General features: G+C 38.5%; 1 protein-coding gene across 1 annotated transcript in view; it reads right to left on the reverse strand.

Moving 5' to 3' along the window:
* CTNNA3 (catenin (cadherin-associated protein), alpha 3) overlaps window positions 1-16,372 on the reverse strand; it is a 431,886-nt gene that overhangs the window by 42,971 nt on the left and 372,543 nt on the right. Inside the window, exons 14-15 of the mRNA XM_009994846.1 lie at window positions 11,466-11,558; window positions 867-1,048 (exon numbers count right to left, since the gene is read on the reverse strand). Coding sequence (XP_009993148.1) covers window positions 867-1,048; window positions 11,466-11,558 — 275 coding nt within the window. The remainder of the gene's footprint in view (window positions 1-866; window positions 1,049-11,465; window positions 11,559-16,372) is intronic.

Raw genomic sequence — 16,372 nt, forward strand, 5'->3', positions numbered from 1 at the left:
CAGCAGGACAAGAACTGTTTCAAATAAGGTTCTGCGGGTCCCTTCTGCCAAGACTCAAAAAACATCAGGGGCATCTGTCTCTATAACTAAAGGAAGCTAAGCCATAATAAGCTACTTCAGATGGTTCTCTTTATATTAGTCCTAACTGCAGTATTTGTGTTAATGTGAGGCATACACATCGGTACTTCATGCCATCATTACCGTTACCTTCTGTCTGAATAATGAGTTCTTTTGATACCAGTGTTAACTTGGTTTTAGTTGAATATGTAACTGTTGCATAAAGCTTGAGGATAACACAGACCTGCAAACACACTAAGATACCAAGACCTTGAAAAACTAGAACTTTGGGAAGCACTCCTTGAGATTAAATAAAAATGAATGCAAGGTAATATCTTTGAAGGTAAACAGAAATCAGCTTAGACAACAAGTGACTCAAATACAGAAATCTGCCTGAGTAGCTGCTGATGTAACAAATACAAAATATCAGCATGGTAAGGTAAAAGTAGCAAGAACAACAGATGAGACCAAACTAGAGCTTAAAATCAAGGTTATTTTGTTACTTCTCCCCTTTCATTAAAAGCAGAAATAAAGAGCTGAAAATGTGCAAAACCTCCAATGAGCCAAATGAATAAAAGAGGACAAAGAAAAATATAAATCAAGGGCAAGCATAGTTTAAAACTTCAACCTCCCTCCCAGTGGTTCATTACTACTAGCTACTGTGGTAAAGCCAACTACATTATCTTAGCCATTCAACTTTGTAAAGATGCTGTCCCCTGACATTCAGAACTCAGTCTTTTCTGCCACACCAACATGACAATGCTCTCCAACATTTATAAATACTGACGACCTTTTTTTTGCTTAATTACCTTGTGAAGTCAGTCATCTCCATCATGATCACACACATCCTCTTGGCCAAAACAATGATGTCATTGCTGGTATCGTCCCATATTTCAATCTCCGCATCAAGCTTGCTCTTGACTTTTTTGAAGTCAGCCACTTGCTCAGCTATCTTTTCCTTTTCAGACTCTGGCAGCTGAGTCATCTTCGCCTGAAAACAAGAAATAATTTTATTTGCAAAACATCTGTGTCAGAGCATTTTTCCTTTTTCTGGCAATAAAATCATGGGGCATTAAGAAATATGTAGTTTATACACACTGTGGCCTGAGCACTTCTGAATTTCAAAATCTGTACTTTATTACTGGGTTGGGCCAAAGAACTTACCTCAGTGTAACAGGCACAATGGTGTCCATGAAACCACCAGCACTAAAGCACTGGGAAAAAGAGAATTTTTTCCAAAGAGCCCTTATGAAATGCAACTGGCAGGTTCCCCTTTTTCTTAGGGATGAAGGAGTCGAAGTGTTTTTAAGTATGCAAGTTATAAAATGCAATGTTCTTTCAGGTAGGAAAGAATGAATGAAAAGTTTTAATTGTCCTAAAAACTTGCAGGTATGCTTGTCCTCTCTCCTGAGATGGTTCTACAGAATCATTTTAAGAACCGAGAAATATGCATCTTCTGTCTTTGAAGAAGATAAATAAACAGATGAACATGTCAGAAATCAGTATGTGTAAGTTTACAAAAAGATACCTTGAATGCCAATAAGAAAACATTCAATATTCAAATGAAGCCAGAGCCAAACTGGGCTCAGGCAGGACAGAGCCCTACACTTGGGTGGGACGCCAGACTGCAAACACTTCACCAGCTAAAACTGTTTCAAATAAAGGCTTAGTATAGCTAGGAAAGTGGTGTGAAGTGTTTTGTGCAAGTTTAGACCGTGGAATCAGAACATTCTATCTATACTGAACACATTCATTTTTCCTACATGTAACCATTACTGAAGTATTTAATACATGAAGAGTAAAATAACTTCCACAAATGCAGCACAGTGAAAGAAATATTTTACTTGTTATTCTTCATCACAAGCAAGATCATAGGTCTGCTCCAGACTACGGTCAGATATCCTTCCTGTGTCAGAAACCGGTCAGGTGACAAACACGGACTAAGATACTATGTGGCCATACAGCAGCCCTGGCCCTTCCCAGTCTCCTACCACAAGAAGCAAGGAGACTTTTTGGCTCTAATGCCATAGTTGTTTTTATCTAGCATCTCCTCTGTGAAGTGGTCCACCTCTTGCACTGCAGGCCATCAGGAACTGACAATTACAGACAGCAACTGTTAACACACCACAAACACACTGCCATTAAACAATAAATGATTTGTGACTTATTCTTGTTTAGAAAACACATGCCATCCATAAAATGTTATGTTAAGACACTGGATGAATTACTTACCATGAGTATAGCATCATATAAGCAGTTTAATACGTAATGCTTGTTTTTTCAAGCCATGCCATTTCAAAGATTTTACTTATGCTTTAATCACTGTCACAAGGTTAATTTCCCCATTTATATGACTTACTGGAAATGACAAATCTCCCAAATTATAGGTACAATTGTAGTCACAGAATTAGGAAGTGTAACTCTTTTAAGGAATACTTTTTCTGCTTTGTTAAAAGAAAAATCCAAAACCAAACAAAAAGCCCAAAACAAACCCACAAACTAAAACAGACCAGAGAATACCAAGACACAATTTCATCTTTGTTGTTGGATAAGCTTCCTGGGAAAGGTATGAAACAGATAAAAATATTACTTGGGCTACACAGTCAAGAGAACTACGCACCCCTTTTTATAATCCTATAGGTATCTGCTGACTGGTAGACACTTAGGGTATTTCCTAACCTCCAGCTTCAATAGAGTTTCCAATTTAAGAACACAGGCCTTGATATCCACTGGAACAAAGGGGCAAAGGAAACAATAATTCTGACCTTGATTTTTCTTTCATCTCCCTCATACTGCTTTAAAACCACGTAGAGCAATGAAATAAAAGTGTATATACAGCCTTTTAAGTGTAGGTATTATTTTCTTTCAAAATAGACAACATAATGGTAAATGAGAAATAAAGACCTAAATTGAATGACTGCTATTACACAAGCGCAGGTTTATTCTGTCCACCAGGAGAAAATTATTTTTTCATTACTCTAAGACATTTTTTTTTATTGCAGTAGCAGATAACAGAGTTAAAACTAGGGAAGAGGAGAAGTTATATTTTTTATCTTTTTCTTTCTTCTATTACAAAAAAAACCCCAGCATATACTTTTTTCAATTTCCTTGAACTAACTCTTCAGAAGGCTATTTATCCTTGGTAGCTGGGAGTCTCTTCAACACTAGGATTATTTTGTACTGTCCCACCTGCAATGTGAGTTGCCATGTAAGACTGGTGTTTCTTTTCATTTCAGCCCCTTCCATGTTGCAGTCAATTCACTATCACAGACACTGGAATCTGAAGGTCAGAAGAAATTGTCCACATAATGATAAAAACAGAGGATGCACAAGGAGCAGCTCCTTGGAGAAGATTTTTAGTCTTCTCTCACTGGTGTATTACTCTCCAATGAGATCCCAACCCAAAGAACTGGGTTTCTGCCTACCTTTGTCCATGGCTATGCTCTAAGGAACTGACTTCCATATCAACTTATGATTATTCTTTCCAAGTCTTAGAGTGACACGCAGTTTTTTCTTCTCTGATCCCCTAAAACAAATGACTGTTCAGATCCACACCACTGACATTCTCACCACTTACAGGGAGGGAGTCAGGAAAGAAAAGCCACAAGAAGCCAAACACATTCAAGCAATTGTTTGTGTTACTGAAAACTCCTCCTGTCTTGAGACAGAGGTAAGCCAGATATCCTTTCAAAGGGAACATCCCTTTGAAAACTATTTAACACTTCCTTCTTTGTAGATCTCAGTGTGTCACATAACTGCAGAGAAGAAAGAGATAAGCTCAGTTTTCTACAGTTCTGCATGTTACAAAGAAAACAAACCCCACTCTCCTGATGGAATATATGAAAAGCTTCTCAGAGCTTTTACAAACAAGAATACAAAAGAACATGATCTTCACATACTGTAGTTTTAAGATAATGGCATAAATTCAAAAAGACCTGATTCATGTTCCTGGTTTGCTTTACCTGGGAGCTTCATTTCCATCATAAGACTCAGCAGTGACAAGAAGCCAGCTCACCTATGTTCTTGTTCCTCTGCTGCAGAGTTAGCTGAACATTTGGTGGAAGTGAAAAAGATCTTGCCAAATCTCTCAAAGGACAGGAATATATTTCAATGACATCTTATTGTTTTTCTTTAACAAACTTCCTTGATTATCATTATAAAATACATGTACATCAACTGAGCCTATTTTATTATGAAGGTGAGACCACCTCGTAAGACCACATCTGGAGTATTGTGTCCAGTTCTGGGCTCCCCAGTTCAAGTGGGACAGGGATCTACTGGAAAGAGTCCAACAGAGGCTGTGAAGATTAAGGGACTGGAACATCTGTCACATGAAGAAAGGCTAAGAGACTGGGGCTGTTTAGTCTAGAGAAGACTAAGATGGGACCTTAATAATGTCTACAAATATCTAAAGGGTTGATGTCAAGCATGGGCCAATCTCTTCTCAGTGGTGCCCTGTGATACGATGATGGGAAACAGCACCAAGCTACAACACAGAAAGCTCCACCTCAACATGAGAAAAAACTGATTTCCTGTGAAAGCAACAGAGCCCTGGGACAGGCTGCCCGGTGACTTTCAAGACCCACCTTGATGCATTCCTGTGTGATCCTCCCCAGGTGTTCCTGCTGCAGCAAGGGGGCTGGACTTGATGATCTTCAGAGGTCCCTTACAACCACTACAATTCTATGTTTTTCAATTCCAATACAGAAATACTTAAACAGTGAGTCAAGAGTGATTCTGTTCAAATGAGAAAAAAAAGTGTCCTCTGCCTTTTCCAAAATATCCTACTTTTTCTACTGAGAGAGCAATCGTTCAAGTCCAGATAAAAAGGCAAGAGAGAGAAGCATGGCTATTCAGCAGTTCATGGCAAAATGCATACACAGGATGTTCCCTAGAGATGAACTGTGTGTGTGTGTGTGATACTGACAGGTAGGGGAAGGTAGATTTCTTTTGTCAAGTTTACTATCTGCTGTCACCAGTTGTCTTTCTCCAGTTTTAACAATTGCAGTATGCCTGTCAAAGTTCAGCATTCTCTGAACCATTTCAGAGTGTGCCTCATTGGTGCTGCCAAGCTAGAGGGAACTATCAGGTGAAATTCTGAAAAGACATGCCCTGACTCAATTATTATTCAGTATTTTCAGTAATGGCATGGATGACAAAACCAAGAGCACATATTACACATTTGATGTGTTAAAGGCCTGATCTGACATGCAAAAGTCCTGGTTCAATTTGAAGTGATCTTGAGAACTGATCTGAAAAAGTAACAGGATGTATTTCAGCTGAGACGTGAACAAGGTTTTACACCTAAGAAAAATCACCAACATGCATGCACAACCAGCTACCAGCAGTCTCGTGGGTGAGGATCTGTAGTTGATCAAAATGCTGTACTCTTGGAAAACAGGCAAACCTCATACAAATCTCACTCTAAAACAGGCATACAGAAGAAAACAGCATAAATCTTACTCTAGTGCTTGTTGTTGAAATCCCAGCTGGCATAAAGCATTTAACAATACAAAGAGTCTGGACTGAAAATCCAAAAAGTCATTCATCAGCTGAAAAGCATCCAGAGGAGAGAAATAAAGAGCAAAGAGACATCCAGAAAACATTATCTTAAAGCATAAATAAAGGGTCCTGGAGTTGCTTAATATGGAGTTTAGAAAACAGAGGAGATGGAATGAGGACAGACCATGTCACAGTTTGATTCAGGATTAGCAACAATGCTCTTCAACCCCTCCCCCTCCCATCCAGGTAGGGAAGGAGAGAGAGAAAGAGAGAGACTTGGCTGGATTGAAAACTAAACTAGACACCTTCAATTAAACACTAATGATAGAAGAAAATATGTACAATTATATACAAATCTGCTCAGGAATGTGCAAACCCTTATTGCCTCCCCCCACCTCCAGCAACTCCCCCAGCATCTCCTGAGCTGCAAACAGTCCCAACAAGTCCTGGAGCTGCTGGAGAAAGCACAGAGTGATGAGGGTCAGGAGAGCTCCAGCCTGGGGGTCGATGGTGATGGATGGACAGAGTCCTCCCTGGACGCCAGCCATGGATGGAAGAGAAGGGAAGAAGAAGCAGGAAGGAAGTTGTCTTCTGTCATCTCTGACCTTCCTCTGAGCTTACGTAGATATGTGGAATGGAATATCTCTGGCCAGTTTTGCTGTCTAACTCAGCCTCCTAGGGGGGAAAGGGGACCACAGTGCTGAGCTGACAAAGACGAGACCTTGGAGCCCCAGCTGCTAGAAAAACATTCCAGTGTTTGTTATCAGTCCAAGCTGGAACGCTCTGCTACTAGTTAAAAGAAATCTTACCGAAGGGGAAAAAAGCACCAAAAAACCCCACAACAGTAAAAGAGAAAGTGGCTTCATCCTGGCTCAAACTAGGACAGACAAAAAAAACCCTACATACACAAAAAGGAAAGCTCAGACCCTCTGCGTTAGTTGCAGATACAACTAACATGTTTGATCACAACATGTGAGGTACAAAGAAAAACCTTTCCAATAAACTGATACAGACTGCTCTTATATATGTACACGTCATGAAGAGGTATATGGGGCTCTTTCCCATCCTACTTGGCAACGGTATGTAATGTTACACTGCTACAACCTTGTGTCTTCCATTAACTTCATATCTTCTCCTTACTAAAACTGGGGTAATGTAAGAATTGGCAAGGAAACTAAATACTCTTTATTGATTACGACTCCAGATATGGAAACACTTTTGCCATATATTAGGTGTCACCATTATTATTAGCAAAACCCACTCAACGTTACAGTAATTACCTGCATTTTGCTTGAATTCTTATTATCAGCATTTTAAGCTTCTGTGTGACTTTGATAAAAATTTACAAAACATGGTAAACTTGGCTTTTTATTAACAAAATAGCACAGGCCTCCTGTTAATGTATGCCTGCATTTGTCTTAATATAGGAACTTAGACATGAAGTCATCTGCTACTTGAGTAACAAAAATTGGATAATAAAAGTGGATTCATTTAATGGAAAAGTAACTTCCCTTCCAAGTACTGTTTCATCCAAATATTAATAGGTTTTCATGGATTTTGCTTTCCTATCTATTCTCTCTTCTTAGTTTGCTAAGACTTTTTCCTGGCTGCCTTTACAAGGCTAAATATATTTTTATCACAGTGGCTGTATTTAAGATGTAATACAAATAAAACAATGAAGCAACTCAGCCTGGATTGTCTCATTCTAAGAGAATTGGGGCTGATCAGCCTAGAGAAGAGAAGGCTCCGGGGAGAACTTATAGCGGCCTCCCAGTACTTGAAGGGGCCTCCAGGAAAGCTGGGGAGGGGCTTTTCATCAGAGAAGATGGCAAAAGGACAAGGGGTAATGGTTTAAAAATGAGAGAGGAGAAATCTAAGTTAGATATTAGGAAGAAGTTCTTCACTCTAAGGGTGGAGAGAAAGTGGAATGGGTTGCCCAGGGAGGTTGTTGTTGCCCCATCCCTGGAGATTTTTAAGGCCAGGTTGGATGAGGTTTTGTGCAACCTGGTCTAGTGACAGGGTTCCCTGCTCATGGCAGGGGGGGGGTGGGGGTTGATGGTCTTTAAGGTCCCTTCCAACCTTTATGATTCTATGATTCCATGATTCACAAGGTAATACACACTGAGTCAACTCTTCATCAGCCCTGAATTGTTGCACCTACACAGTATGCAGCAAATCCCTATGAAAGATGTCATTCTTAGGCATCTTTGCCTGCGTATTCACAAAAGCACTTGCAAAATTCAGGATGTGGGCAGGTGGTTGCCTGAAACCATTTCTGCTCTTTTCATCTGTAAGTGAGCTGTATGAGCTCAAGCATTGCACCTCTTCTTCAATATGAACTGTTCAGTTCACTGATTTAGTAACTTTGAACACCTGAATTTTCTCCTATCATCAGGATGTACCTTGTCTTACAAGTTTGAAAATTAACTGGGCAAATACTTGACCTTTGCTTCAACACAAAATCATATGATAAGAAGCCATTAACTACCTCCATGGAATGACACGATGGCATAAATTTCCTCAAGAAAAATTACTGTGTGATAAGCTTGCAGAGTAACTACACAAATTAGACATAACAACCAGAGGAAGATCTACCTTTCAGCTCAGAAAAATGTTAGTCCTTAGATCCAGAAGCAGTATCTCTTTTTATAGCAGCTAAGGATTTGGTCCTAACAATCTTCTTTGGGGGAAATAAAAGAACCCTACAAATAATGATAAGTATTTCCAGATTAATTACTGACAAACCTCACAGCACACTGCCCTAGTTACCCTGCAGCCATGGAGTGGGATGGTGCACAAGCACTACTGCATTCATCTTAACCATGTGGAATTATCTGAAGGAGAGATCAATGAGGTAACATTTCCAAGATTACTTATATACTTGCAGAGTCAGGAACATAAACACAAGGTCAAATCACATCCTATCATCTCGCCGATAACCTATATTCTCTATATAGACAGAGTCAGGAGACGTTATAATATATTGTTTTTTTCCACATTAAGAAAATGAGATTTCCTGGTTAAGATGCAGCCTTTGTAACAAGTTGCACATGCACATCACATCTGGTTTTACTGGCAATACTTTTTTTGTGTTGTGATAAAAAGAAAAAGAAAAAAGGTGCTCGCATAAGCACTAATTCCCTGGTGGAACACAGAGATGTGACACAGAAGAAAATACAACACCCTTGACAAAGCAAGAAGAATCAAGAGTGCTGTTATGCAGACCCAGTATCAAGACAGGTATATATAAATAAAATTGAATTACTGTACTGGAAATACCCAAGAGGAAAAACTCAAGAAGGAAAAAAAGTTACTCTTCTATCTTGCCATACCACTTCTTGAACACAGTCATTCTTGATCTTGCCACTGCACACAAAAGCCTCACAATAGCACAAGAAATCTGCTGCGAGGACAAAATAACAGACCATCCCTAACCCAACCTTAAAAAAAATCTATCTTCTCTTTACAGATTCTTCAGAGTGCTAAGTAGCTTTTAGGTATACATCTTCAAATGTCGATATCAAATAGCAGCCCAAACAAAGAAGCCTCAAATCATTGTTCACATTTGCTGCAGCAGCAAATGGATTTGTTCAAACATTTGTTAAAAAAAGTACATTAGGATTTCTGTCAACATGTTGATTTAGGTTACGAAGGTTTAGTCAAAGCTATAGTTTTCTATAAAGATTTTGGATAATGTGTCATTTGTGGCCCTGATAGCATCATCTGAATATCAGGAAAACTGTTCCCAAGTAAAGATACAGAATCAGGCTTTAAGTAATGACTGCTACCTAGATTCCCCTAAAAAAGAACATTCATAGTAATTGTAATATTCTGGGGAGGAATGGAAGAAGAAATTGAAACGTGCATCCTTGTAGTACTAAAACATTGCCTTTTCAGTTGTATTAGCCATATATCTATAAACAACTGTCCCTTCTACCCCTCCCCTCCACCAAATTCACTGACAGTGCCCCTCAAACACTGTGTGTAGTCCAAGGCAAAGAGCACCGAGCACCCCAGAGTCTCTTCTCCACAACAACAACCCACACCCCCGATTCTTGACAGCCAGCTCCTGTCCACAACAACCCTCAGCCTTCACTCCTTGCTTTGTGCAGACATCTGGGACTATGTGTTATTTATCATTTCCTTTTCAAATAACATTTAATGAAGTGTTCTGCTTTATCTGAGACATGGAAGACCACGTGTGTAAATGTGATCTTTTAAGGCTTTAGTGAATCTTTTGTTACTGCATTAGGATAGTAAACATCTACAAATGACTACTAATGTTTTCCCAGTGAGAGAAAACCATCAAGTGCATTCATTTTGGGATACTTAGGAAAACAGGCAAACAGACCATCTGCACCTGTTCCAAACAAATTTGTATAATCTTATATGGAAATGTTTTGAAGGAAAACCTTGCCTTCCTTAACTATTAGCCCGTAACGTGAGAAAAAATGGGCTGAAATTAACAAAGAATCATTTTAATTGAAAAGGGCAGCTAATACATTTTAATTGCAGTTAAATTTAGAGTAGTAAGATTGTATGAGGTGATCCTTCACAAAGTTATTGCATTTCTCACAAAGTTTTAAGCATCAACTGACAGTTAATTACCACATAATTGATATGTACACATGCAAGATAAGTGAACAGCATTCATCCTGATTACTTTTTTGTTAGCATTTAGGGTCTTCATACAGAGAATACTTGTGTTTAGTGAATAAAACGTGCTTGCTGGAAAACAAAAGTGAATTAAAATTCTGTTTTCCTGAAGTATTTCTTTTTATATTGAAAGTTTAGATTTTTCCCAACTAGTTCTACCATTTAAAGTTTCCATTATGGAGATAATACTACAATCAATCAGTCGTGAGAGATCTGTTATTGCTCTAGATATTGAGCAAACAACTAATGAAATAGATATCTCTGGTCCCAGGGGCATTTCCACTGTGGAAAGCTGTGAACAGTTTTGCTGAACTGTTATTTAAAATGCAAACATAAAGAAGTTAAATGCTTGCTAAATACATCTATTCTGTACTAAGAAAACTCCCTATCCCAAAAACATTTTCAGGCTGTTAAAAACATCCGGATTTAAACAGTGACCAGTAATGCAGTGAAATCCTCACATTAAGTGATAACACAATGAGAGAACCAGATTCAGAACTTCCAGAAATACAGAAATAGTCAAATACTGTATTAAGGTTTTCATGCTTTCTCATTAATTCACTAGTTAAGCACTAAACTGTAGAACCGATTCACACATGAACACAGCAAGAAAAATCTGTAACTCATGCACTTCAGCGACTAGGATTCCAGATACACCCCTTTCACTTCTGTACATGTGAACTTTCTTGTATCTAGGGGTTATTTTTGGTTAATATGCATTGCAGGCTTCATTAAGAAGCAGATATAAAAAAAAAAATCTTATTAACCTAGCTTTTCTTAGACTAAACCACATTTATGAAACTGCAACCTGTGTAGAATTTCATTCAGTCAGTATAAGAATTTTTTCTGCCCAATTTACATCAGTCACTGGCACAGGCTCCCCTGGGAAGTGGTCACAGTACCAAGTCTGTCAGAGTTAAAGGAGTGTCAGAACAATGCTCTGAAGTCATATGGTTCAGTTTTTTAGGTAGTCCTCAGAGGAGGAGTGAGTTGGACCTGATGATCCCTCAGGGGTCCGTTCCAATGTCAGATATTCTATGACTCTGTATCTTCACCAAATATTTACCACATGATTACTCAGGTCATACACACCATTTTATGCCCTGTGCACATTTTCACCAATTTATTATGAGTTCAACAAAATGTTAATGATTCACTGTGTGACTTTAAGTGGGTTCATGGGAACAGTAATAAAGAAGCATTTTTCCCCTCATCTAATTGCTTTTTAAATAAACTGTTGTAATACATACCCTGTCAGTTTTCCCTTCAGTCTGAATACTTGTACGACTCCGTGCATCATGGTCTTCTTCAAGGTCAGACACATCTTCTAGCTCCTCAGGTGTCTGAAAAGAAAAAAGCAGAAATGGATTACTGTCTTTCATGGTTAGAAACTTTGGTATTTATGTCAAACGTGTTAAATAATTTTGTCCAAGACAATGTCTGAGAAAAACAGTCTTGTTCTAGCACTGCACTGTTACTAACCACTAACTGAAATCAAATTGTGCCATATAGCTCTGAACAAGTTGATAATAGCTATGCTTTAATTAAAGCACTGACTTTTAAAGTTGGTACTCAGTAAAGTTAGTCTTCTATTTAAATACTGTGTTATTATTGCTAGCAAAGAAACTTTTAATTGACCAGAATGGATGCCTATATTTTCAGAAGCAACATACCTTTCTTCAAGACACATCAGATCTAGCAGGCCCTTGAAATGGTCTGCTATTTTGTCAGTGGGAGAAAGAGGCTTCAGAATCCTGCTGGCCGTTGTTACACTGACATCAGTGCTCTCCAAGTCAGCTAAACACTCTGGGGAGGAAGAACAACTCTTCCCCAGTTCTGAATGGGTCACTTCTCAGTTCTATAAAAGAGCCTCAGCTCCTGCACTACAGGAAGAATTACGTGGCCCTAATTTGCTATTTGTATACATGGCATTATTTTCCATTCCACTGTCTGTTCCTTCTAGCTACATCAACTGGTGTTTAAAACAACACCGCTTTATTATATTAAAATACACCATTGCATTATGGTAATTTAGAATCCTTTTCTACTGTTGTGATGTTTTCTTAGGACTTTGGGTTTTGCCTGTAGGTGGCTAGAAGAAGTAATTCTTACAAATATCAATTAATAATATCAAGCCATCTTCTCAACAAAGCATTATGTAATTATGTAATCCCAACAGCATTATGTAAATACATTTATACCTCATTCAGCATTTGAGCTTCTCACAACTCTTAAACTATCATCCTTCCAACAGTTAATAAATATGCTGGGGGAAAAAAAGTAAATGCTATTTTTAGCCTCCTCTAATTATATTCTCTCTGAATTCTGAATTGCTCTGTCTTCCTCTCAACTGACTTTTTTCTTTTTCTTTTCTTTTCATAAAAACATGAGTGATTTGGGCTGTGTATAGTGGATGTATGACAATGTATTTAACAGCTAGAAGAATCTGTTTTGCTAACATTGGTTTTGGGCACTAATTCCTTCAATTATACATGAGGCAAGTCCATCAAAAACATTATTTAACTTAGGACAAGAACAATTTTCTATACAATCCGGGTCTTAACATTTATTTCCTCCTTCCCACTTACCAACATATTATAAGAATAGAGTATTCATGGAAGAGTTCTGAACTTCATCAGAAATAACTTGGAAAAAAGCATAACAAACATGGCTATATAAAGGACATTAAATAAAACATTAAAAGCAGTATCACTCAACTAAACACTGCATAATGAAGCACAAATTTCAGGATTATGAACTATATATTGGTGCTGCTGCTGCAACAGGGCAGTTTTGGTTTTTTTTTCCTTTATCAAGTTCCTTCCTTTTTGAAATAACCAAAAATATACAGAACCAGACTCAATATGTAACTGCCAACAGATCTACTACTGACTCATCTACTACTAGCCTGGCATCTAGAGTTCCAATTAGAGGGAAATCCTGACATTCTTAGTATCCCAAAAGCCTGACATGTCAAGAGAAACATGACAAGAGAAGGACTAACAGATAACCCTACCAGACGACAGGCAGAAAAAAAAACAACCTGGTCATCACTTTTACCCAGTTTTCAATCATGTAAAATACAATTGTTTAAATCCTGACTTGCACTGTGTTCTCACCTTCTTACTTTTACTCTCAAGTTATATATAAACAAGATTTGTTGAGTGGGACAGTGTAGGGGTCTGCTATTCTATTTCTGGGCCCATGGCATAGTAATAGCACTACATTAAACTGAATGAATCTACCTCTGGGGCCAGAGGGTGATATAAAACCCACTGGATTTCAACATCAGCCTTGAAGCAAGGGTTAAATAACACTCCATAACTTCAAGAGCACACAAGTACATTTCACTCACTGAACAAAATATAATCATTTCTATGAGATAACATTGTAAGAAATGAAGAACTCAAAGCTGGTGCACAAGCTGGCAGGAATATAATTCTGGTGCTGAAAGACAGACCTAAGACTTTCTCAAGAGACAAGACAGGCAATCAGTTTTGGGGGCAAAAATGAGCACAATGCTACCCTGGTGAAGCAGAGAAAAACAAAGAACATTTCTCTCTACATTAGTATAGAAAAACTTTGAAAGTACTGCTTCAGGTTGAATATTTAAGACCTCTGAAATAAACTGTACCTACCCTCCTACATAACTGGAGTCTTGGCAACTGAAACTGATGATTTCCAGGAAACATAAGGAAGAATGTTGAGGTAAAATGAAGCACTATGAAAGACTCTGGCCAGCAACAACCTACAAACTCATGTGTGAAGCACAGTGGTCAAAAGAGTTTGTAAATAAATGTAAACCCTAGGGGTGGTGAAGGGGAGAGATGACTAGAGGATGAAACCTGAAACAGCCTACAAACCAGGTAATAAAACAGCTGCCTGCAAGAGCAGAGGTGTGAGGCAGGATGGGACCCCTGGCCAGCCCCCTGGCCTGTGATTCTGAGAGAGATTTCAGTCATTCAGGAACACCTGAACATTTTCTGACACCAACAAAAATGCATTCAATGCAAAAATGCATTACATTCCTACTGCAGACATGTTCCACAGCTAGTGTGCATTCCTTTCCACCTTTCAATGCATGTGGTAAAACTGCATTCTTCATGGTTTTGTGACTGAAGACTCAGGTTGAGAACTTGAAATCATATTTATAGTCAAGTCTAGTACTGATGAATTTTATACCTTCCTGGTATTCCATTTCAAGCCACAACAGCAAGTCATTGCTATTGCATATTTGTCATTTCAGGCCATGAATTTCCTTTTTACATTGATGAAATCAATAACTTTCTCTGATGAAAAAACTTCTAATTTGCTTTGTTACTAGGATTTTAGAGAGATTAATAAATGAAACCAAGGGCTGGCCTTAGCCTTTAGGTTTCTGCCCTTTTTTCTAAACTGGGCTGGTTTGCTTTTTAATCCAAGCTTTACAGAACAATGTGTCTGATTAGGTTTCACAGCTATTTCTCCAACAGTTTTTAAAAATGCAAGCCATCCTAAAAGTGATTATCCAATTAACTTTGTCTCAATCATTCATTTTTAACGGTCACATACACCCATGAAACCATCACTCCTGCAAATAAAGGGTCTCAGCTGTTAAAAAATAATGCAAAGCTTAATCTAAAATCTCAGGATACATAATATAAATGGACAAAGAAGGCATCACCATGGGACAAAAAGCAGCTATCTCCTCTTATCTAACATTCAATTAAATGCTGACCTTTCAACTGTCATTATATGCATGTTTGCTTCATCTTATGTTGGTTTCAATACCCCATATCATCCATTCGTTTTCCCAAATGCAGTGCAGGTTAACACCTTACCAGGCACTAAATTGATGAGTGATGTCCTTATTTTACAACTGCAAACACAAAGTTATTTGTGGTACCACAAATATACCACAGCAGCAACAGGAACGTTTGGATGCACTCTAGAAGGATCAGAATTTTTCTATTATGTTCTTCCCTGAGAACAGAATGGGTTTAAAGATATGATCTATTCTACTCTGGACATTTGGCCAATGTCCATATTCAGAAAATGTCCTCATGTCAAGCAGCATGTCATTCAGTGCAACAAATTATGGTACATGTATCACAAATGGCTCCTCTTCAAATATTTAGCTATTGCATATTTTGGTGTATTAGTCACAATAGCACCTTTATCACACACTTAATTTTACCAGATGACAGGCAGCCAGAGCAAGAGTTTTGATGCTCTAGAAGGAGAACAAGAAATTGCACACATTATTCCTTTTTCCTGACTAATTTAGTAAGAACCTCATACAGTTGTTGCTATCTACTCACTAAAAGCACTTTTCAGGTTTTTGCTAAAAGCAATTATTTTGAAAACAACAAAACCCCACATTATACAGGAAAAATTACCATCTTATGTTCTTAATCTGTCAATATTGTGACATCTCAACACTATGGCAAATACCATCCATCCTATTTGGAAGTAAAAAATGATCATGTCTATTCTTCAACTCTGTTCTTGGCACTTCCCTTATAATGACATCTTTTCCATACTACATTACTTGAAATATTATAAATTTAAAGCTAACAAGTGATTAATTAAACCAGCAATCAGAACTCTGTCTTTGAGAGCAGTATTCTCACTGACTGCTGGTAAGAAATTAGTCATCAAGTATGTCACGATCCGTGACCTATTATATCTCCTTTTTGGAGTGTATTAACTTATCAGGATTTGCTGAGAGATCCACACATGGGTATTGCCTCACACAGAGGAGACAGGGGCTTATGCCCTGACTTTTTCGAGTTAATAACTTGCTCAGTGCTTACTAATATTTCTAACGAAATGCACGGTTTATTGTGGGGAGAACAAAACAATTTGGGGCAGGAGGTTCAAAAGGAGTGATTACAACACATTAAACATATATGGGTACACCTTAGTTACACATCTTATTTACTTATTTAAGTGAGGGAAGGAGGGGGAGGGATATGCCCGACGAAGTTCCCGTATAGGGTCGCGATTTGTGTGCAGATATGGCAGGATTATACTTTCCCCTATAAGCTGGGGTAGCCGGAACTGTCTCACCACGCGGCGGCGCAGACAGGACGAGCTGGGTAGCGAAGAGGCTGCAGGCACTCCAAGCGCAGGTCGCCCCCCCCCCTCACAAAGAGAAGCGGCGGCGGTCGGCGCG

This window comes from Chaetura pelagica, unplaced genomic scaffold (genome assembly GCF_000747805.2).
Source record: "Chaetura pelagica isolate M959 unplaced genomic scaffold, ChaPel_1.0 scaffold112, whole genome shotgun sequence".
Taxonomy (NCBI): domain Eukaryota; kingdom Metazoa; phylum Chordata; class Aves; order Apodiformes; family Apodidae; genus Chaetura; species Chaetura pelagica.